Here is a 24,156-nt window from a genome sequence, read left to right on the forward strand (position 1 = left end):
AAGCAAAATAGTCATCCAGATTTTAATTTGCTAAGGGTGAGCAGTCAATAGCAATTGGACCTAATCCTTGTTTGATGATATGTAGACTAAATTATGTAATCAGATTAGTCTAGAGGATGAGAAAGGATATAAAGAAACCATTTCCAAAATTTAACCAGTGCACTGATAAGAGTAGCTGAAGATGGCTGGCCCTTAAATTAACTGTGAAGTAAAGGAATGAGACTTTCTACAAATTGGAGTATCCCTAGAATATTTCTGACTGTAAGTCAGAATTGAATTCTTCCTACAGAAAAAAATTGTCTTAATACCTAAGAATATTTTATAGCAAGAAATGAAGTCAAACACAGTGTAAATGACAATATTGAGACATATGTGATTCCATTCAAACATCTACAAGGACAGCTCTTCAGTTTACTAGCAAAATCTTTAGCTGCCATCTTTAGATTCATTTTTAAAAGTTAGTTTATATTTCCAGCAATACATTTTCCTCTTGTTGAGAGACTGCCTAAGACTGAGATTAAGGACAGTAGAATAATTAATCTTGCTGAAGAAATTTTAAGAGTGAATTGGTGAGGCTGTGGCATGGCTACTGTTGGGGACTTTTAGCCAAATCCATGTTGGGAATCAAACAGAGTCTAGCAGAATGATTTAAAATGTGAGTTTTGTCAGAAAAGAAACTCTGGTAAGGTTGCAGACTGCAAATATAAAGAACTTGGTTGCTGAGAAGGAACAGAACAATAGAAAAGATGGCCTGAGGACACCACAAGAACCAGCAGGACTCTAGCTTTTGCAGCCTCAAATTGCAAAGGTGCTTTGAGAAGCAAAAATTGCAAATGCTTTGAGAAGAAGCCCCAGAGCACCGTGTTCCAAAATGGTGGCAGCCAAGGGAAGGTTTTCTTCAGGATTTGTATCCTACTGCTCAGCAATCCAGGTATTCAACACCTATAGCCAAGAAAGAAGGAAGCCTGACTCCTGCTCCAGCTGGCAGCAGACCTCAACATTGATGTAAGGCATATATATAGGGATGATTTATAGATCTCCAAATAATATGAGGGAAATATTATAACTCTCAACCTACTAGATGTCTGATACACTGAGTTTGTGTTCTCTAAAATCAGAGAATGAAATCTAGGAACTATGGAGGCTAAGAATAGGAAATATTTACTGAGGGAAAGATAGCTTCTGTCTAAGAGAGACACAAGGGAACCAAGAAAGTAGACTGCCCAAGGATGCTGCTTCTCAAGGGAGTTTTATAGAGTAAATTTATGAGATGAGGCAGGTGTAAGGTGGGATAAAGCTATAATCAAGTAATAAGATTACAAATATAATCACTTAAGTAATATTGATCCAATGGAAAACCACAAGGTAATTTTTGAGATGGGTCAAAACCATGGTCAACCAGTAAGATTACTAGTATAGACACTTAGGTGATATTGATTAAGTGAGGATCAAATGGGGAAGCAAGTCATGTAGCCAGCATACATGAAACTAACGAGGACTTTTCCTGGAAGGGATGGGTCAGGGACATTGCCTAGCAGAAATAGGTTAAAGTCTTGGTCCCTGACCCAGGTGATTGATGCCTATTTAGAATATCAATCACTGCTATTCATTTCAAGGGGAAATATATGGGTGTAGTCAGTTCTCTTTGTCTCAAAGCCTGGCCTTCAAAAAATGTTCCTCCAGCCAAAGTTGTGATGTGTTCTTATCTCCTGGATTGACTTCTTTGAGGGCCCAGCCCTTTCTGACTATCTATATTTCAAACTAATTTAGCTGTCTACAGTAGCATAATTCACGTGAGGCTGGTTTAGGCATATGCAGAATCCAAGAGTTGTGGGGTCAGGAAGGCTTTCATTCAGACTTCAGAAGAAGGTCTGGGAGACTGTTTGCCCCTGAGAGGGTAGTGTGTGAAGCTCTGAGTGTGAAGTCAAAGGTTCATTGGAAACCCCAGAAGTTTAAAGAAGCCAGGAACATGAATTGTCTGAGGAAAACTGCATGGAGTAAGTAAAGCAGGCCCAAGAGAGAAGCCATGAGAGCTACAAGCACTGGCAGTGCTATAGAGGAAAAGGCACCAAAGCCCTTTGAGATCACATCTTGCCGAGATTGCCCCAAATGCTGGACATGGAATTACTGCACTTAATGTTCACCTTGCTGGATTTTTGTCTTGCCTTGATCTCATTCCTGTCTATCCTCCTATTTCTACCTTTTGGAATGGGGATGTTTGTCATGTGCCATTGTATGTTGTGAGAGTTTAACTGTTTTTTCAATTTTTGCAGGGCCTCAAAGCTAAGAGTTTGCCATAAATCTCAGAGGAAACTTTGATCATAGACTTTTCAGCAATGCTGAAACTGTTAGGACTTTGGCAACATTTAGAGATGGACTTCATTTATATTGCATAAATGAATGTGCATGAGTCTTTTGGGGCCCAGGGTGGAATGTTATGGCTTGTATCCTCATGTGCTGCTAAATTCTCTTGTGCTCAAAGGTGGGGCTTTTGGGAAGTGGCTGGATCTAGTGTGTGTATATGGATTAAGAGTGTGTGATTGCTGATTTAGTCCAATGATGGGTTTGGCATAATTCTGGGTGTGATTAATGGGAGGCACCACCCAAAAGTCTTGTAGCCTGGTTGAAATATGAGGGGACAAAGAAAGAAGATGGGTTCACTTCTTTGCTACCTCCTGGGACTGCAAGACATTGCTCATTTATCAAGTTAAAATTTATCAAAAATGTTTGTTCCTCTTGTAGAATACTTGTGGAATGAGTTACTTGCAGTCCAAAGTTTAACTGTATCACACAAAAGCTAGCATCCTGCCTTGTCAACATCAGTAGACTCATCAACATGGGTTTTTACCATGGTGACTCATTAATCCCTATATTTTTGCTCCAATATCTTTTGCTATTTTATCACAAACTGCCTTGGATGCTGGCTATGGACATACAGGACCTAATGTTTGTCCTGCTGGACTTTGAACTTGCTTTGCTTCCATTCTTTTCTCTCCCCCTATTTGGAATGGGAATGTCTATTTTGAGCCATTGTGATTTGGGAGTGTTTAATTTTCTTTTCATTTTCACAGGGGTTTGCAGTAAATGTTTGTCTTAAATCTCAGAAACCACATTAGACTTAGATTTTCATCAATCTCATGGGACTTTGGCAACTCTTAGAGATGGACTTCATTTATTTTTCATAAATGAATGTGCATGAGTCTTTTGGGGCCCAGGGTGGAATGTTATGGCTTGTATCCTCATGTGCTGCTAAATTCCCTTGTGCTCAAAGGTGGGGCTTTTGGGAAGTGGCTGGATCTAGTGTGTGTATATGGATTAAGAGTGTGTGATTGCTGATTTAGTCCAATGATGGGTTTGGCATAATTCTGGGTGTGATTAATGGGAGGCACCACCCAAAAGGTTTGTAGCCTGGTTGAAATATGAGGGGAAAAGAAAGAAGATGGGTTCACTTCTTTGCTACCTCCTGGGACTGCAAGACATTGCTCATTTATTAAGTTAAAATTTATCAAAAATGTTTGTTACTCTTATACAATGCTTGTGTAATGAGTTACTTGCAGTCCAAAGTTTAACTGTATCACACAAAAGCTAGCATCCTGCCTTGTCAACATCAGTAGACTCATCAACATGGGGTTTTACCATGGTGACTCATTAATCCCTATATTTTTGCTCCAACATCTTTTGCTATTTTATCACAAACTGCCTTGGATGCTGGCTATGGACATACAGGACCTAATGTTTGTCCTGCTGGACTTTGAACTTGCTTTGCTTCCATTCTTTTCTCTCCCCCTATTTGGAATGGGAATGTCTATTTTGGGCCATTGTGATTTGGGAGTGTTTAATTTTCTTTTCATTTTCACAGGGGTTTGCAGTAAATGTTTGTCTTAAATCTCAGAAACCACATTAGACTTAGACTTTCCAGCAGTCTAATGGGACTTTGGCAACTCTTGGTGATGAGCTAAACTCCTTTTACATAAAGAAATGTGCATGAGTCTTTGGGGGGTTCAAGGGACCCAATGTTACAACTAATGTCTAGATCTCCCCCCAAAGCCTCATGTGGTTATAGGTGGGACTTTTCACAAAGGGCTGTATCTAGAGTGTGTGATGCTAGGATTAAGTGTGTGATGCTAGGATTTAGTGTGTGATGCTGGGATTGAGGTGTGATTACTAAATTAGTTCACTGGTTGGTTTGGCTTAGCTTTGGGTGTGGATCCTGGGAAGGGCCAACCTGATTGTGAGGGCTACCGTGGAAAATGGGTGTAGCCTGGATATAATATAAGATACAGAAAGAGGGCTGCTGTTATCATTTGCTACTTTGCTGCCTTCTGACCATTGTGGACTCATTCTCTTCTGCAATGCCCCTCTGCCATGCCACCCTGTTTTGTAATCAGCCAAGTATGAATTGAAATCTCTGTGAGATGTGTGCTACAAAAATCTTTCCTCTTTTAACTTTGGGTACTGGGCATTTTGTCTCAGCAATGCAAAAAGTCACTAAGACACAAATAATCTTGTATGATTTGAAGAACAGTGATATAAGTCTCTTAAAATTGTATGATTCCATTTACTCCATTCTCACACTTTTCTCATCACATTTTATTTCTCTATTATAACCCCACCACAGAGCATTTTATTTTAAATATTCAATAGTTTTTGAAATTGATTTAAGTGTATGTATATACATATAACAACTTTGCAAAGGGACTTTTTCTATTTATCTAGATAATGACCATTACTTGCTATTCACCTTTTCACAAAGAGATCACATTAGCTATCTGGTACAATTTTCTTGAAATATTTTAGCATTCTTGAGGTAATGCTAAACTCTAAACATAACATTTCAGTTTGTTCAAAGTAATATCTTCATTTTTCCTTCATTTTTGAAGTGTCTTTTTGTTACATAAAGAATTTTATGTTTTCCTTTTGGATTTATTTTTTTCTTTATGCACTGTAAACATTTACTGTCTCCTATCTTGCTTTATTTAGGAAACAGGTGTTAACATAGTTATTCATCTGTATATAATGTTCCTATTTTCCTCTAGTTAGCTTAGAAATGGTGGCACATGTCTGTAATCCCAGCACTTGGGAGGCTAAGGCAGGAGGATTGCACTGATTTTGAGGCCAGTCTGGGCTTTCTAGTGAGTTCAAGACCAGGCTGAACTACAGAGCAAGACTCTTTCTCACAAAACAACAACAACAACAACAGAACAGAAGCCTATATGGATTTTATGTCTGAGCAGGTGAATTGATAAAGAAAATGTATATACAATAGCATACTACTCTAACATAAAGACAAATTTGAGTCATTTGTAGAAAAATGGATGCTTCTTGAGTCCATAATATTAAATAAAATAAATCAGACATACGAGGTTCAATCTCCATGGTTTATGTTATATGAGAGCTGCAAAGAGCAGAATAAGGGATAGACAGGTAGAAAGAAGAAGCTAGTTCTTTAACAAATGGGAAGGGGATCTAGAGATAGGAGAAGAGGGAAGGGAGGAGAGAGGAAGAGGATATAAAAATTAAGATGTGTCATGAACATATATCAACTACCCAAAACTAATGTAATCATTATGTACCACAAATGTGCACTAACAAAAATGCATAAAGTATTCTCTTGATATTTCTTTATTGTTCTTTATAGGAGTTTCTTTTTGGATACTTTATAAGAATTAACAATATTTAGGAGAGAGAATGTTCTATTCATCTAAGTAGTTTGACACTTGCTGGATTTAATTTCATTTATATTCTTGGAACTCTCAGAAATATGAGTTCAAACAAGAGCAAAAAGAAAAAAGCCAAACAAATAGGCCTACATCTGACTTGACAGAGAGGAGTGAGAATAGCTGTCATCCTATGGTTTTCTTCATTTAGGAATGAAGTTGTAAACAGTTCACAAAACTGTCTACCTGTAGGTTTTCTCAGCTTCTACTTTTGCTTTCAGCTTTCATTAATACAAAGAGATTAATGAGATCAAATCAAATTTAAAAGCTTTTGCACAGGAAAGGAAGCTATCAACAGAGTGAAAAGTCAGTCTAGAGAATGGAAAAAAAATTTTTTCCAACCACTTACTCTTCAAACAAATGGAAAATACTTGGAAAATATAAAGTTGGTTCTTTGAAAGATTAAATAAAATAAAAGACACACCAGTAGCCAACCTCATCAAAAAATGGAAAGAAAAGACTCAAATCCATGCAATTGGGAATGAAGAGAGAGAAATCACAACACATGCTGCAAAAATCAAGATCATTAGTACCTACTTCAAGAACCCATACTCTACTAAGATGGAAAACGCAGAAGAAATGGAGATACTTAGATACATACAAATTGCCAAAGCTGAATGAAGAAGATATAAAAATTATAAATAATCCAAAACTAAAAACTACCAACAAAGAAAAGCTCAGGTCCTGATGGATTCACTACTGAATTATAAAACCACTTTAGAGAAGATCTAGTGGTACTACTTCTCCAACTATTTAGTGAAACTGAAAGGGAAATAGTACCCACAAACTCATTCCTGGAGGCAAGCATTATCCTGAAACCAAAGCCAGAGAAGAAAAAGAGAACTACAGGACAATCATCTTAATCCACATAGATGCAAAAATCCTCAATAAGATACTGGCTAACAGAATGCAGCAAATTTTCAAGATTAGACACCATGACCCAGTAGGATTCATTCCAGGGATGCAGCAATAGTACATCATATGTAAATCAATAAATGTAATACACCATATTAACAGATCTAAGGAGAAAAAACATATGATTATCTCAGTAGATGCAGAGAAAGGATTTGACAAAGTCCTACACCCATTCATATATAAAAACAAAACCCTACAGGAAATTGGAATAGAAGGCCTTTATCTGAATCTCATGAAGACATCTATGACAAACCAACAGCCAGCATCATACTAAATGGTCAAAAACTGAAAGCTTTCACTTGAAAATCATAAACAAGACGAGGATGGCCACTATCACCACTCCTATTCAATACAGTTCTGGAAATATTAGCCAGAACGATTATACAAGAGAAAGAAATAAAATAGAATAAGGATAGGAAAGAGAAAAGTTAAATTATCATTATTTGCAGATGACACGATATTCTACATAGAAGACCCCTAAAACTCCACCAAAAGACTCAGAATTAATAATCAAATGCAGTAGTGTAGCAGGATACAAAGTCAATATTCAAATCAATAACATTCCTGAAGACAAATAACAAACTCACTGAAAGAGAAATTAGGGAAACAACACTTTTCACTTAATATTTAGAAATTAATCTGATAAAGGAAGTAAAAGACCTTTACATTGAAAACTAAAGTCCTCTGAAAAAAGAGATTGAAGATGATATCAGAAAATGGAAATAGCCCTTATTTTTAGGTAGCCATGAACCAATATAGTGAAAATGGCCATAGTTCCAAAACTGTTGTATGGATTTAATACAATCTTAATAAAAATAACAATACCCTACCTCACAGACTTAGAGAAAATAATCCTAAAATTCATATGGAACCAGAAGAGACCTAGAATAGCAAAAGCAATTCTGGGCCCAAAGGCAAGGCAGGGGGCATCACAATCCCTGACTTGGAATTATACTACAAAGCTACCATGATAAAAACATCATGGTATGGGCAATATTCAGAATAGAATATGCAGAAACAACTCCAAGCACACTCAGCCACCTTATCTTTGATAAAGGGGCCAAACATCTGTACTGGAAGAAAGATGGCCTTTAATAAATAGTGCTGGGAAAACTGGCTTTCCATAAGTTGAAGATTAAACCTAGACACATATCTTTCACCATGCACTATACCAAAATTGAAATTGATCAAAGATCTAAAATTAGAACAGAAACACTGAATCTGCTGGAAGATAGAATAGGTAAAACTCTTGAAGACATAGATATAGGCAAAGAGTTTATGATTAAAACCCCAATCACATAGGAAATACTATAAAGCATCAATAATTGGGATCTCGTCAAGTCAAAAAAGCTTTTGTACAGCAAAAGAAACCATAAACAGAGTGAAGAAACATCCCACAAAATGGGAAAAAAATTTACCAGGTAACTTTAGACAAAAGACTAATATCTAGAATATATAAAGAACTCAAAAAAATCAGTTCCCCCAAATTTAAAGACCCAATTAATACATGAACATCTAAAATGAATAGATACTTCTCAGACAAAGAAATTTAAATGGCCAATAAATACATGAGAAAATGTTTAACATTTCTGGTCATTCAAGAAGTGTGAATTAAAACAACAGTAGGATTCCATCTCCAGAAAGAATAGCTGCCATCAAGAAATCAACAAATAATGAATGCTAGTGAGGCTGTGGAAAGAAAGGAACTCTTCTTCATTGTTTGTGTAACTGTAAACTGGTACAATCACTATGAAAATCACTATTGAGATTCCTTAACAAATTAAAAGTAGAAATTGCATTTGACTCAGCTATTCCCCTTTTGTGTATATTCCTAAAAGGGTTAATGATATCATATTACAGTGACGTATGCATACTGATGTTTATAGCAGCTCAATTCCTAATAGCTACATTTTTGAAATACTTACATATCCATCAACAGGTGAACAGATAAAAATAATGTAGTCTTTACAAATAATGGTGTATTACTCTGTCATAAAGAAGGAAAAACTTGAGTCATTTGTAGGGAAATGGATGAGTCTTGAGACCATAATGTTAACATGTTTAGTGAGGTAAATCAGACACAAGCTTAAATATTTTATTGTTTCTCTTACATAGTTTCATATTTTATATATATATATATGTGTGTGTGTGCTGGAAGAATAAAAGACAGAAAAATAATTATTGTTATCCAGCACAGACAATGTATCTAACAGTGTACCTTGACTTAGTTGACTTAGTACAATTATCTTATGTGGTTTATATGTTCTCTGGCCTATTAGTCTGCTTTTTAAACTGTATATATGATAATTAACTTTATAAAGTCTTATAAGATAGGAAAATTAATCTGATGCTGGAAAATAAAAGGGAGTGGATTGAAGGGTAAAAAAGAATTGAAACATATTCTGTACATATACCAATTCCATACAGTGAATGGAATAATTATGTACTGCAATCACATATTAATAACTTTTTTTAAAAAACCCAAAGCAATAGATTTTCTTTCTAGGATAGAATACACACATCAACCTAGTTCTTCCAAACACTCATTCTCTTGAGAAGATTCTTGTTTTTACTGCTCTGTTGGTGGTGCAGTCTTAGAAGCTCAGTAATGTGATTATGGGACAGAGGGAGGTGATTAGTAGTGCAGTCAAGTGTTCCATATAAAGAAGTGTTCACTAAATTCCACTTTTTTAAACCCCACATCTCAGCCCTATCTTCTATTATCTTTGATTTTTCCAGTTCCACCTGACAGATTGTACTATTGTCCTTGATGTACTCATGCAATTCTGGTATATTTGGACTGCTAATACCTCAATCCTGGTTGATTATTATAAACTTCCAGTTCACAAATCATTAACTCATCATGACCTATTCCATTACTCCATATATATATATATATATATATATATATACATATTTTTTTTTTTACCTATTTTGAGGTTTGATTAAAGATATTCCTGAGGACTCATTCAATGTGCCACACTGCAAAATGGTTCAGCTGACAGCTACTCCTCTGAGTGCACTTGCTGATGAGCCCGTCCATATCCGCGTTACAGGCCTGAGTCCTTTCAAGATGGTGAGTCTTCAGGCATCACTGAGAGATGAAAAGGGGAACCTGTTTTATTCTGAGGCCTACTATAAGGCCAATGAAGCTGGTGAGGTAGATTTGGAGCGTGATGCTGCACTTGGAGGTGACTATGTGGGAATCCACCCCATGGGACTCCTCTGGTCCTTGAAACCTGAAAAGCTGTTAACAAGACTGATAAAAAGAGATGTGATAAATAGCCCATTCGAGGTCCAATTAAAAGTTTGTGAACCACGTCCTCCAGTAAAATCTGAATTGACCAGTGCTCCAATTGCCAGCCTGACCCTGGAAAGGTGGTACGTGGCACCTGGTGTCACACGGATCCAGGTGAGGGAAGGCCGCCTCCGGGGAGCCCTCTTTATTCCTCCAGGTGAGTAGAATGACTCTGCTTATTGTTATCTTGTGTTTTCTTCTTTTAAATGACTCATCACTCTAGAAATTTATCTTGAATGTGCCTAATACATATCACCCAACTTTCTTAGAGTGAAGCTTCATTTTGATCAGAACACATTGTCATATTCTGCTCTAACTCAAGTTTTACTACAATAATTTGGGAGCTCGTGTAAGGCTATAAATTCATCTAGTTAATTGAGACTCTATGTGATTTCCAAAGCCTTGGGTTCATGTTAAGTTTTCTGCATTGAAGCCTAGCTATCTGAAGACTCTTATCTCAGTATTGTGGAAACCATGAATTTCAGTTTAAGTGTATACTACTGCATTATTGTCGTGACAAGCTGGTGATAAGACTGACTGCAAGTTTGCAAGAAATATAGATGATTTGTAGACACTTCATCTCTGGATATATATTATCTATTTAGAGAACATTCCACACATAAGATAATGAACCATGCTTTCTTGTGGAAATACTGACCAGAACACTCATTTCCCCCTAAGTGATTTATATATACCATTAAGTGGTTTTAAACATTTATTGACCAGAGTACATCGTGAGCACACATGAAAGAAAGATAATTTCACAGAATACTTCAGAAGGCCCAGATTTCAGATCTTTCTGAGATCCCATTCCTCAGACAAATACTTTGGTCTAGAACACAACCATTTCCTCTTCTGGATGTAATCTACCTATCTATCATCCATCTATTTATTTATGTATTTATATTCATATATAACAGTTCACTTGTAGAAATGAGTTGGATTTAGGATCCTTGAACTATTAGGATGTTTTTTGGCAACATAGAATTATAAATGAAGGAGGAATAACAGCTTGACTTTCCAAATTCACCATTATTGACTTGTTTGCATGAATGTGAGATTTGTAGACCAAATAATTATCATATAGATCACATTTTTGTTTGTAGAGACCCCAAAGAAGTGGCACAAAAGCAGTTCTTTTATGTCTTACCCTGCTAAACACAAGTAGATTGGTTCTGGCTTCCCAGTTTAGGATGATATTCCAGTTTACTATATGTACTTGGCAAACACCTTAGTACTTTGCATATGCTGGATCATGTTTCAGGCATTTGTTTTGTGGGACAAAAAAAGAAAATGTTCTGTGGGATCAAGAAGTGTTGAATGAAGTATCAAAATATTTCTCATATGTAACATTCTTTCTAGATAAAGGACTCACAGTCCTAAATGTGCATCCCATTTCTGTTAATCCGAAGATATAAAAAACATCCTTATTCATTTCCTCAAATGGTTTTTTTTTTTAAACTAAGCTGTATTAAGTATCATTTTATTTCTTCTTTTCTGAAAGTCAATAGAGCACTTTTTAGAAAGTTTCCTATAGACATCAAAAATCAAGCCTCTCAGTTAAATATGGATGGGACCAGTCTTCCTTAGCTATAGACATATATACTTGAATACTCTCGATAGGTTCACTGTATATTTATTTTAGTTTATGGGCTCTGATTTATTTTGGAAATAAATTACGTACAATAACTACAATAAGTGACTGTTGAGTGATACTGTTTGAGTGATATTTTTTTTTACCCTGTATTAAGTTTCAAAGAATAGAAAGTATTCTGAGATGAAAAAGCTTATCATTTTACATCTACTTACAAGGAGAATTTCATCACTGTATAGTCATATGAGTGTAATGGAGTGGTATTATATCAGTGTTTTAGCCAAATTAATCATCAAAAAATAATTGATCCATTATCTTCTTTGGGAACCCAGTTAAACCTGTTGAACCACTTCTTATATCAGCCATCTTTTGATTATGTAATAAATGATTGAGATAATCAATTTATAAAGAGAAAATATAAAAAAGAGAAAAGAAGTTTATAAAGAGAAACTTTATAAAGAGAAACTGGCTCACAGTTTTCAAAGTCTTAGTCCATGAACTTGGCTCCTTTGCTTTGGGAAAAGCAGTTACAACTTGGCAGATCTGTGTGGTGGAGCACATTTGCTCACCTACTGGCCATAAAGCAAGAGAAAAGAAAAGTAATGCGCTGGAGTGACACTATCCCCTTTGTGGGCACAGCTGAGTGATCTGGAGACTCCATCCTACCCCTTACAGGTTCCACCACTTCTCAAGTATATCATCTAGGATTTAAGTCTTTAACACATAGGCCCTGATGGGACATTCAAGATACAAATTATGGCACTTTTCATCAGTAAGATGCATATGTGTGTGTGCGTATGTGTGTATTTGCATATAATTTAAGGCCTTTATAGATATCCTGAACCCTATTCATGTACCTTTTATAGGTTAGAAACCCTCATCCAATTCTTATGATATTCTTTAAGACTATAGAGATGAACCTCATTCTTCATGGCTGCAGGGTTTAACATGTTAGAAACTGGTTTCCCCCAAAACTTCTAGATGTTGTGTATCTTATACATTACTTAGGCATTGCTTGTGCCCCATATTTGAGATTCTTTTCGAAAATTATGCATTAATTCTACATACCCAATGCACTCCTTTCTAGTGGATTGGATCCCTATTTTTACTGTTTTCCTCACCATCTCTTCATATATAGTCCATTTGATATTGTTTTTCAGGAGAGGGCTGTTTCCCAGGGGTAATTGACTTGTTTGGCTATGCTGGTGGACTGATTGAATTCCGGGCCAGTCTGCTGGCCAGTCATGGCTTTGCTTCCTTGGCCTTGGCTTACCATGGCTATGAAGACCTGCCTGCTGAACTGAACGAAGTGGATTTAGACTATTTTGAGGAAGCTGTCCATTTTCTCCTGAGCCATCCTAAGGTAATTTGCTTCTCTCATTCATTTAAACTCCAGTTTTAAACAACCATAATATTCTGTAACTTCCAGTTCCTTTGAAGTTCTATTATATAACCTCTTTCTTTCATTCCTTATTTCTTACCAAATATCTTTTCTTCAGTAAAATATAATTCAGAAGATGTTAGCCTGTGGCCACCATGGTGCCAAAAATCATTGGCTTTGAATTCAGACAGCAAAAACTTGTATTTCTGGCTTCATCTCATGTGGTTGAGGAATTTGGGGAATCACCGAGTTTTACCCTTTTGGCTTTAGTGTTTCTTCATGGTGTAAATAATATTGTATATAATTATTTCATAGTGTTATGGTGAGATTTGAAGGGACTATACATGCAAAGGGATTATAATAGTACCTGACTATACTAAACATTAAACACTGATAAAAAATTATCATCATCATCATCATCTCATTACCATACTTAATCAAGGAGATGATATATTTCATTGTAGAATGGCTCTGAATTTTTCTTACCTCACAGTACTTTAACATAATATAGTAGTATGTTCCTATTCATATATGTTCTTTAGATCTTAAAATATATGCATTGTTGCTACAGAAGCTTTAATGGTATTATTCACTTTTAATTTTTAGTTTTTAAAAATAGCAGTAAAATAAAATCTAGGTAGTAAAATTTTTTCTTTTTTTTAAATTAAATTCTTTTATTGGTACATTGTAGGTATACAACACAATTGCATTTCTCATTGGGAATTGTACCTTTACATAATGCATCTTGGTTCTTATGTTTTCCCCATTCCTAGACCTCCCTTCATGCCCTCCACCCTTCCCTATTTACAAAGACTTTATTTCCATTTTTTCTATTTCTCATCATTTTTCCTTTCCCTTCTTTCCTTTCCCCTGAGCCTCCCACTACCCATACCCATTTGGACCTCTTCTTCCTATTTTGCATTATCAATTATTCATTCTAATCATCGGTACATTTTAGGTATACAATATAATGACATTCATCATTGGAAATTTGCACCTTTACATAATCTCTCTTGGTTCTTATTTTTCACCCTTGCTCAGCCCTCCCTTCAACCCCTCCATTCCTCCCTATTTACAAAGATTTTGTTCCTATTTTTCCATTTTCACATAATAATTCCATTCCCTTCTTTCTTTTCCCCTACTCTTCTCACTTCCTTCCCCTTTGCCCCTTTTCTTCCTGTATCTTATTACCTATTATACATTTTAGTCCTTATTTACACTTTCAGTTTCTCACACCAGCAAAACTGTTCAGTATTTATACATGTGTGTCCTATTTATTTCACTTAAGAGTATCGCCTCAATGTGCATCCACTTAGCCCTAAATGTCTCTAATTTCTCATTTTTTATGGCTGAGTAGTACTCCATTTTATAAAAAAACCACATTTTCTTTATCCAGTCTCCAGTTGATGGGCATTTGGGCTGTTTCCAAGTGTTAGCTATCACAAACTGTGCTGCTATGAACACGGGTGCACATATATCACTGTGGTATGATTCTTTTAATTCTTTGGGGAAGATCCCCAGCAGGGGAATAGCGGGGTCAAATGGGACTTCCAGTCCTAGTTCTTTGAGATATCTCCATACTGATTTCCACAGTGGTTGGACCAGTCTACACTCCCACCAGAAGTGGAGCAGGGTTCCTCTTTCCCCACAGCCCTGCCAGCATTGGTTTTTGGTTGATTTCATGATAGCAGCCATTCTTTCTGGAGGGAGATGGAATCTCAGCATTCTTTTCATTTGCCTCTCTCGAATGACCAGTGATATTGAGGATTTTTTCATGTATTTATTTGCTATTTCTACTTCTTTGTCTGAGAAATGTCTGTTCATTTCAGATGCCCATTTTTGGATTGGGTTTTTAAATTGGGGAGGTCTGATCTTTTTAAGTTCTTTATAGATTCGAGATAGTAGACCTTTGTCTGAGGAAGAGCAGGTGAAGATTTTTTCCCACATTGTGGGTTGTCTCTTCACACTGCTGGTGGTTTCTCTTGCTGTGCAGAAGCCTTTTTATAAGAGGAGATCCCATTTGTTGATTGTTTGTGCTAGTTCACGGGCAACTGAGGTTTTGTTCATAAAATCTTTTCCTACACCAATGTCTTCAAGGGTTCTACCTAACCTGTGTTCCAACTGGTTCAGAGTTTCTATTTTAATATTTAGATCTTTAATCCATTTTGATTTTAGTTTAGTGCACGGTGAGAGGTATAGGTCTAGTTTTAATCTTTCACAAGTTGAATCCCAATTTTCCAGCACCATTTATTAAAGAGGCTATCTTTCCTCCAGTGAGGGTGTTTGGCTCCTTTGTCGAAGATGAGATATCTGTGTGTGTCTGGTGTTGTTTCTGCATCTTCTAATCTGTTCCACTGGTCCTCAGGTCTGTTTCTTTGCCAGTACCATGCTGTTTTTATCACAGTAGCTTTGTAGTAGAGTTGCAGGTTGGGGATTGTGATACTCCCTGCCATGTCTCTGTTACCTAGAATTGCTTTTGCTATTCTGGGTCTCTTCTTGCTCCAAATGAATTTTTGGATTTTTTTCTCGAGGTCTATGAAGTATGCTGCTGGGATCTCAATTGGAATTGCATTAAATCTCTATAGCAGTTTTGGAAGTATGGCCATTTTCACTCTATTAATCCTTCCTACTCAGGAGCAGGGGATATCTGTCCATTTTCTGATATCATCTTCAATCTGTCTTTTCAGAGTGCCATAGTTTTCAGAGAAGAGGTCTTTGATTTCTTTCGTTAGGATGATTCCTAGGTATTTCAGTTTTTTGGATGCTATTGTGAAAGGAATTATTTGCCCTATTTCTCTCTCAGTGAGTCTGTCATTGGTGTAGAGGAAAGCTATTGATTTTTGTGTGTTGACCTTGTAACCAGCTACTTGACTGAATTTGGTCATTAAGTCTAGAAGACTTTTGGTGGAGTTCTTGGGGTCTTCTCTATAGAGTATCATGTCACCTGCAAGTAATGACAATTTGACTTCTTCATTTCCTATCTTTATTCCTTTTATGTCTTTCTCTTGTCTAATTGCCGTCAGTGGCTAATGTTTCTAGAACTCTATTGAATTAGAGTGGTGATAGTGGACATCCTTATCTTGTTCCTGATTTTAGTGTGAAGAATTTCAATTTTTGACCATTTAGTATGATATTGGCTGTTGGTTTTTCATAGATGGCTTCTATCAGTTTGAGGTAGAGTCCATCTATTCCAATTTTTTGTAGGGTTTTTATCATAAATGCATGTTGGATTTTTGAAATGCTTTTTCTGCGTCTATGGAGATAATCATATGGTTTTTGTCCTTGGCTCTATTGATATAGTGTATTACATTAATTGATTTGCATATATTGAGCAATCCCTGCATCCCTGGGATGAATCCCAGTTGATCAGGGTGTATGACCTTCTTGATGATCTTCTGCATTCTGTTTGCCAGTATCTTATTAAGGATTTTTGCATCTATGTTCACTAGTGAGATTGGCTTATAGTTCTCTTTTTCAGTTGGGTCTTTCTTTGATTTGGGGATCAAGGTGATGCTTGCTTCCAGGAATAAATTTGGGAGTATTGCTTCCCTTTCAATTTCATTGAAGAGTTTAAACAGTAGTAGCAGCAGTTCCTCTCTAAATATGTTGTAGATTTCAGCAGTGAACCCATCAGGGCCTGGGCTTTTCTTAGTTGATAAGTTTTCAATTACATTTTCAATTTCATTGGTTGATATTGGGTTGTTCAGAATTTTTAGGTCTTCTTCGTTCAACTTTGGTAATTCATATGTATCTAGGAATCTGTCCATTTCTTCTGTGTTGTCCATCTTACTGGCGTATAGGTTCTGGAAGTGGGTATTGATGATCCTTTGGATTTCTGCTGGGTCTGTTGTAATTTCACCCTTTTCATTCCTAATTGCATGGATTTGGGCCTTTTCTTTCCTTTTTCTGACAAGGTTGGCTAAAAGTTTGTCAATTTTGTTGGTTCTTTCCAAGAACCAACTCTTGGCTTCATTGATTTTTTTTGTATCGTTCTCTTAGTCTCCATTGCATTGATTTCTCCTCTGATCTTTATAATTTCCTCCCTTGTATGAGCTTTGGGGTTGTCCTGCTCTTCTTTTTCTAGAAGCTTGAGGTTCAGCATCAGGTTGTTTAATTGGAATTGTTCTGTTTTCCTAATATGCATATTCACTGCTATGAATTTCCCTCCTAAGACTGCTTTCATTGTGTCCCATAGATTCCGATATGTTGTATTGTCATTGTCATTTAATTGAAGGAACTGTCTGATTTCTTCTTTAATTTCCTCTGTGACCCATTGGTTATTCAGAAGTGTGTTGTTCAATTTCCACATGTTTATGAAATTTTTGAGTTTCTTTTGCTATGGATCTCCAATTTCATCGCACTATGGTCTGATAATGTACAGGGGACTACTTCAATTCCTTTGCACTTACTTAAACCTGTTCTATGCATGAGTATGTGGTGTATTTTGGAGAATGACCCATGTGCAGCTGAGAAGAATGTGTATTCTAATTTTGTGGGGTGGAAGACTCTGTAAACATCTGTTAAGTTCATTTGTTCAAGAGTTCGATTGAGTTCTAGTATTTCATTACTTGTTTTTAGTCTAGTTGATCTATCTATTTGTGACAGTGGGGTGTTGAGGTCCCCCACTACAATTGTATTAGTGCATATATGACTTTTCATGTCCGTTAGTATTTGTTTTATATAGTTGGGTGCACTAGTGTTTGGTGCATAGATATTTATGATTGTCATCTCTTCCTCTTGGATTCTTCCCTTTACAAGGATGTAATGTCCTTCTTCATCTCTCTTAGTCAGTGTTGGTTTGAAATCTACTTGATCTGCCAAGAGGATAGCTACTCCTGCATTTTCTTTGGGTTCCCGTTGCATGGAGTATTGTTTTCCACCCTTTAACTTTCAGTCTATGAGTTTCCTTTTGAATGAAGTGTGTTTCTTGTATGCAGCATATTGTTGGATTTTGCTTCTTGACCCATTCTGCCAGTCTATTTCTTTTGATTGGTGAATTGAGACCATTAACATTGATGGTTATAACTGAAACATATTGACTTGTCATTGCCATGACTTTTTCTTTTTGTTAGGTTCTCCCCCTTTACCTTTACTTTCCTGTCATGCCAGATGGGTTTATTCTGCTTTGCTTCCTGGGGTTGTGATCCTCAATGTCTGTTTCTAGGATATTGTGTAAAATTCTTTGGAGTGCTGGTTTGATATTCACAAAGTTCCTAAAGTGCTCTTTGTTATGAAAGTATCTTATTTCTCCATCCATTTTGAAAGATAGTTTTGCAGGGTACATCAATCTGGGTTGGAGGCTGTTTTCTTTTAGGGCTTGGAATATGTCAGTTCAAGCTCTTCTTGCCTTGATGGTTTGTGTTGAGAAGTCTGCTGTGATTGTGATGGGCTTTCCTTTGTATGTGATTTGTTTCTTTTCTCTGACTGCTCGTAGAACTTTTTTCTTCTGTTGTGTTTCTGGAATCTTAACAATTAAATATGCCTATGTGTAGTTTTTTTTTGATCAAGGCTATTTGGAGTCCTATATGCCTCACTTATCTGTATGTCAAGCTCTTTTCCCCTGCTTGGGAAGTTTTCTGCCATTATTTCTGTGAAGAGATTCTTTATGTCATCTGCACTCTCTCCTGTTTCTTCATTGAGCCCAATCAGTCTTATGTTATTCTTCTTTGCATCATCTAGCAGCTGCTGGATTGATTTCTCATGTTCCCTTACAATTTTGAAACAATTTTTCTTTTCCTGGTCATTAATTGCAATGTTATCTTCTATATCTGTAATTCTGTCCTCACATTGGCTCATTCTGCTGTGTAGACTTTGAATGGGGTTTTTCATGTCCTGGAAATCTATTTGCATCTGTTTTATGGATTCCATTTGTTTCTTATGTTGGGATTCCATCATGTTCCTGAGCTCCTCTCTAGATTTATTAATCATGTCTTGCACTAGGGTCACAATTTCTCCTGTTATCTGAGAAATTATTTCTGATTTCATTTTTTCCAGATCCCCTTTCGTTGCCAGTTCAGTGGGTCCAGGTGGTTGAGTATCAGAGTTTTCCATCTCATTTCCCTTTGGGGTTGCTGTAGGTGATCTGGAAGTCTGGTTTTGAGACTTATTTATGTGTTTTCTCATTTCAACTGGGCCAGGGGGCTGTTAGCACCTGCATGGATTACCTCCTCTGATCTGGGTGAGGTGGGACAGGGGCCGGGAGCAGCGGTATGGATGGCGACCCAAAAGCCCTTTCCTGTGGGCTGGGAGCAGCGGGAGGGATGGTGGCCGGGAAGCCCCTTCTTCTGGACCAGGAGCAGTGGGACGACGGCTCAGAAGCCCCTACGTCTGGGCTGGGAACAGTGTTACTCAGTACCTTGGTCTGGTGGTCTGGTGTCTTCTGCGTCTTTATAGTGTGAAGTCAGGTGGCTGCCTGTCTGCAGCAGGGTGATTCGGTGTCTTCCGTGCGACTCAGGACGTAGGTAGGGCGTGCACAGACCTGCCTGTCTGCAGGGGCTGATTTGGCATGTGTTCCGTGTGATTGGGGACCTTGGTAGCATGTGGGCAGACCTGTCTGTCTGCAGCGAGGTGATTCGGCATCTTCCATGCAACTCAGGACCTCCGTAGGGCGTGCACAGACCTGCCTGTCTGCATTGGGCTGATTCTGCATGTTCTGTGCAACTCAGGACCTCGGTAGGGCATGGGTAGACCTGCCTGTCTGCAGCCGGGTGATTAGGCATCTTCTCGCATTTCCTGTTTTATATGAAGAGTCAATTCATAGTTCTGAGACTATTTCTTTGATACTGCATTTTATGTTTTTACTCTGGGTTAGCAGAATTTTCCTCATGCATACTTCTATCATAGAACTGATATTACTCTAATCTTCTGAATTTTACAGTTGGTTTCTCCTGTATTATCACCTGGCAGGTGATAAGATTTACCTCCCTGGGTTTTTCAGTGTCTAGGACAAGGTGGATGATCTAAAATGTTTGTTTGATCACTTACAATTGAAAGAAAGCTAAGCTAAGCCTTCTTTTGAAACCAAAGCAAGTTTATAACCTTTATCCAAGTCTGTATTGCTTTTATCTCCACTCTTAATCTTTTCCTAGAGGATGACCATTTATTTGACCATCTAAAGAGGTCAGAACTGATATAATATAGTTTACTGATCTATTATATATAAATTTGTATTATTCACAATAGTACATGCATTTTACTTAATTTCCTTACCACATTGGTGATGTGGTGGTTTAGATCTAGAATGTCTCCTAAAAGCCTCATGTTTTTAGAGGTGAGTCTTTTGGAGTGTGACTAGGTTACAGAGGTAGCATACTCATCCATTCATGAGTTCAGTAGCAGAATGTATTCTTAGGAGTTGGGGCCTGGTTGGAGGTAGGTCACTGGAAGCTGACTAGAAAAGGTTATTTTTTTTTGCTAGCTCCACCCTTTGCTCTCTTCTTCCAGGATGCCATGGGTTGAATGTCTTTCTTCCTTCATGCCTCTTTTTTTTTTTTTTTTTTTGGTATGGGGGATTGAACATGGGACGTTGTGCTTGCGAGATGGGTGGCCGAACCATGAGCTAAATCCCTGGCCTTCCTTCATGCCTCTTAAGCATGTCATTTCTGCCTTGGAATCATCAGATGACTGTGGACTGGGAACTAAACCTCTCTTCCTTTAAGTTGTAGGTGTCAGCAATTGTGTCCATTGATGAAACAGTGACTAATCACAAATTGGTAACAAAGAATTGGGATCATTCCCACTATTATACCTTACCATGTGGTTTAGAAGCCTTTGGCACTAGTTTATGGGAGGAATTTGAAAAAGTTTCACAAAGTGGCTAGATATGCTGTAGAAGGCTGTAGGCTGAGATGTATGGAAGATTCTAGTTAGAGTTCAGAAGACTAGAATGGTAATAGGAACATAGTGAAGGCCAAGCTTAGGAGATTTCAGTTGAGAACAAGGATTCCATTCGCAGTTGGACTATAGGCCATGTGAGCTACACACTGGCTGAAAATTTGTCTTTATTTGCCTGTGTCCTGAGACTTTTTAGGAGACCAAGATTAAAGACAATTCACTAAGTAATTTGCAAGAGGAAATTTCAATATTCATGTTGGGTTCACATTCACATTGCAAATATTCAATATTCACATCGCACAATATTCACATTGTGGCATGAGTCTTCCTGGCTGTGTTTAGCCATATCTACAGAGAAAATCAGGAGAAAAAAGCAAATGTTAAAAGTTTGCACTTTTCTCACAAAAGAATCACCTATAAAATTAGACCTTTTATTCCTGTTATACAATATCAGTCATACATTTTTAAAATTACAATATTAAGATCTAGGAGACATTACCACAGATTTTACAGAATTTAAAAGAATGTAGAAAGCATATTACAAAAATCATTTTTGAAATAAATTTGACAGCTTCTAAGAAGTACCTTGGAAGACAAATTGAGGCAAAAGAGAGCACAGTGTTGTAAAGATTAGCATTGAAAAGTAGCCAAGCTCTTTGCATTAGGATAATAAAAAGTTAGATTGATGGCATCTCAGGATTCTGATCCTTTAAATGATCAAGGGGGCAAAATTGTAAAGCATTCATTTGGAAAGAGATCCCCTGTACCCTCTGTTACAGAAGGGACACCTAGGAAATTGGTAATCTAGGATCCATTTCTCAGTGTGCAGTCACTCAGAAACACTCTGAAGAATCCAATCAGAGACCTCTGAAGCCATGATCTAAGAGGGGTTTTCTACTGCTCAAATGGGTGGTAGGCCTTGACATCATTCACATAGTATTGGATTTATAGGCATGCAAAATGCATGAATTGTGTGGTAGGGAGGCTTCTAATCAGATTTTAGAAGAAGGGCCAGAGACAAAGTAGTGTGCCCCTGAGATGGCTAAGCATGAAGCTTTGAGAATGAAGCCAGTAATGCAATGGAAATCTCAGGAAGGGGGACATAACAGGAATGTAGAAAGCTGCAGGCTGTGAGCAAAGCTATGCAAAGAGAGAAGCTATGATGACTGCATTTGGTGATGACATAGTGGCAAGGCTACCCAAGCCTTTTGGAACTCCCATCTTACCACAATTTGTGCAGAGTGGTAGATGTGGAGCTAAGGAAATTAATGGTTGCTAAACTTGCTTTTGGTCTTATTTTGATCTTGTTCCTTTTACCCATCTATTTCTTCCATTTGGATTGAGAAAGTTTACACTATGCCATTGTATGGTGGAGATACTTAACCCCACCACCACCATCAGGGGTCATATAACAAAGAATTTGCCTTTAGTCTTAGAGGAGAATCTGGACTTGGGTTTTCAGCAGTGCTTAAACTGTTAAATTATTCTAACTCCTAGGCATTACTAAATAAAATCTATTGCTTTATTTTACATAAAGCGATAGACATGAGTCTGTCAGGGGCTCTGGACAGAATGTTAAGGCTTAGCTCTATAATATCCCCCAAATGACTCATGTTTTCTGTAGTAGGTGTTTTGGAGGGTGATTGGATCATAGAGGTGCTATTCTCATAAGGAGATGAATCTATTGATGAGTTCAGTAGCTGAATGTGCTATTAGGAATTTGGGTGTGATTGGAGCTGGGTCACTGCAGGCTGAACTGGAAAGGTTATTCTTGTTTCTAGCTCTTCTCTTTGCACTTGCTTCCAGGATGTTGTGGCTTGAACATCTTTTCTCCATCATGCCCTTCAGCATGCTATTTCTTCCTAGGAGTCAGCTACATAACCATGGATTGAAACTAGTATCTAAATAAATCTCTTGTTTTAGTTGCAGGTTTTGGTTTTTGTGTCCCAGTAACAGAAATATGACTAATTACATATTTTTGTTAGTATCTTAAAATCAGAATTAATCACAATGCTGAATACAAATTACTTAGTTAGTGAAGACTAACATTTTTGAAAGGGTAATTTCTTTGTATATACATTATATGTTCCACAATTATACATATGAGATATAAGACCACATGGGCATGGTCTACATGCCTTTTCTTGCATTGTTCATTGAAGTTCTTTTATCACCTGATTCTGGAATTTTTCTAACTGAAGTATAGAATAGCATCTCATATTAATTATTTGCAGGTCTTTGGTCCAGGCCTTGGGATAGTCTCTGTAAGCAAAGGAGCAGAGATTGGACTGTCTATGGCTATTCACCTAAAAGAAATCATAGCCACAGTGCTTATTAATGGGCCTACCTTCATTATAGAATTTCCACAAGTATACCATGGTCAGATCAGTCAGCCTGCACCCTACTGTATAGAGTATAAATCCATTAATGCCTTGGGATTTGCAGAATTTTATCAAGTTTTTGGAAAAAATGAAGCTGATATTAGCCAGTCTATCCTTCCCATTGAAAAGGCCCAGGGACATTTCCTCTTCATTGTGGGAGAAGCAGATAAGAATCTCAATACCAAAGTACATGCTGCACGAGCCACTGACCAGCTGAGGAGAAATGGGAAGAACAATTGGACCCTGCTATCTTACCCTGGGGCTGGCCACCTGATAGAACCTCCCTATTCTCCACTGTGCTGTGCTTCAAAGATCTCTGCTGAGTTGCAAATCATTCACTGGGGAGGAGAAATTATCCCACATGCCGCTGCACAGGAACATGCTTGGAAGGAGATTCAGAAATTTCTGAGGAAGCACCTCATTCCAGTGGTGACCAGTCAACTCTGAGAAAATTGGATATAATTGGGAAGTAGAGAAGTAAATCTGTGTCCTGCACTTTCTTTTGATTTTCATGGATAAATGACTTTGTTCTGTTATTGTAAAAAAAAAAAATCAAGATGAGTGAGAATGATAATGTCTTGATTGGAATAATGGTTTCCACTGAATGAAATATCATACCTTGAGAGTTCTATAATTGAGAAGTAAATATATAGCTATAGCTGCCCTAAAATTTGCATCATCACGTGAATTCTAAATCATAGCAATTATCAAAGGAAAATTGCTAACAATAAAATACAGCAGAATCAGATGCTGACATTTGTTTACCTAAAATCAAAATTAAATACACTTAGATCCCTCATATTTCCTCATAGTTCATGGTTGCTTCATTGTTTATGGAAATCCAGAGCTGAGGAAAAAATTAATTATTTAAGGCACTATGGATGTTTATACGAGCGGAAGGTCATTACATTAGTCCATAATCTATATTTCAATAACTGGTAATGAAATTATTGTAAACATGTGTAAAATGTTTGTATTCTCAGCAATGTAAGAAGAGCAATCTGAGATTCATAGAATCATGAATAGGGAAGTAGCCA

The 24,156-nt window shown here is 37.2% G+C and overlaps 1 protein-coding gene across 2 annotated transcripts in view; it reads left to right on the forward strand.

Annotated features, from left to right (window-relative positions):
- The window catches only part of LOC101717293 (bile acid-CoA:amino acid N-acyltransferase), a 127,159-nt gene extending 103,234 nt beyond the window's left edge, over positions 1–23,925 (forward strand). For both annotated transcript variants that reach the window (XM_087184231.1, XM_087184230.1), the window contains exons 2-4: positions 9,572–10,087; positions 12,685–12,887; positions 22,973–23,925. In XM_087184231.1, the coding sequence (XP_087040357.1) occupies positions 9,622–10,087; positions 12,685–12,887; positions 22,973–23,566 (1,263 nt within the window). In that variant the 5' untranslated portion in view covers positions 9,572–9,621 and the 3' untranslated portion in view covers positions 23,567–23,925. The remainder of the gene's footprint in view (positions 1–9,571; positions 10,088–12,684; positions 12,888–22,972) is intronic.
- Positions 23,926–24,156: the final 231 nt, after the last annotated feature.

This window comes from Heterocephalus glaber, unplaced genomic scaffold (genome assembly GCF_053883595.1).
Source record: "Heterocephalus glaber isolate CG9 unplaced genomic scaffold, H.glaber_assembly_v1.0 deba00001481, whole genome shotgun sequence".
Taxonomy (NCBI): Eukaryota; Metazoa; Chordata; class Mammalia; order Rodentia; family Bathyergidae; genus Heterocephalus; species Heterocephalus glaber.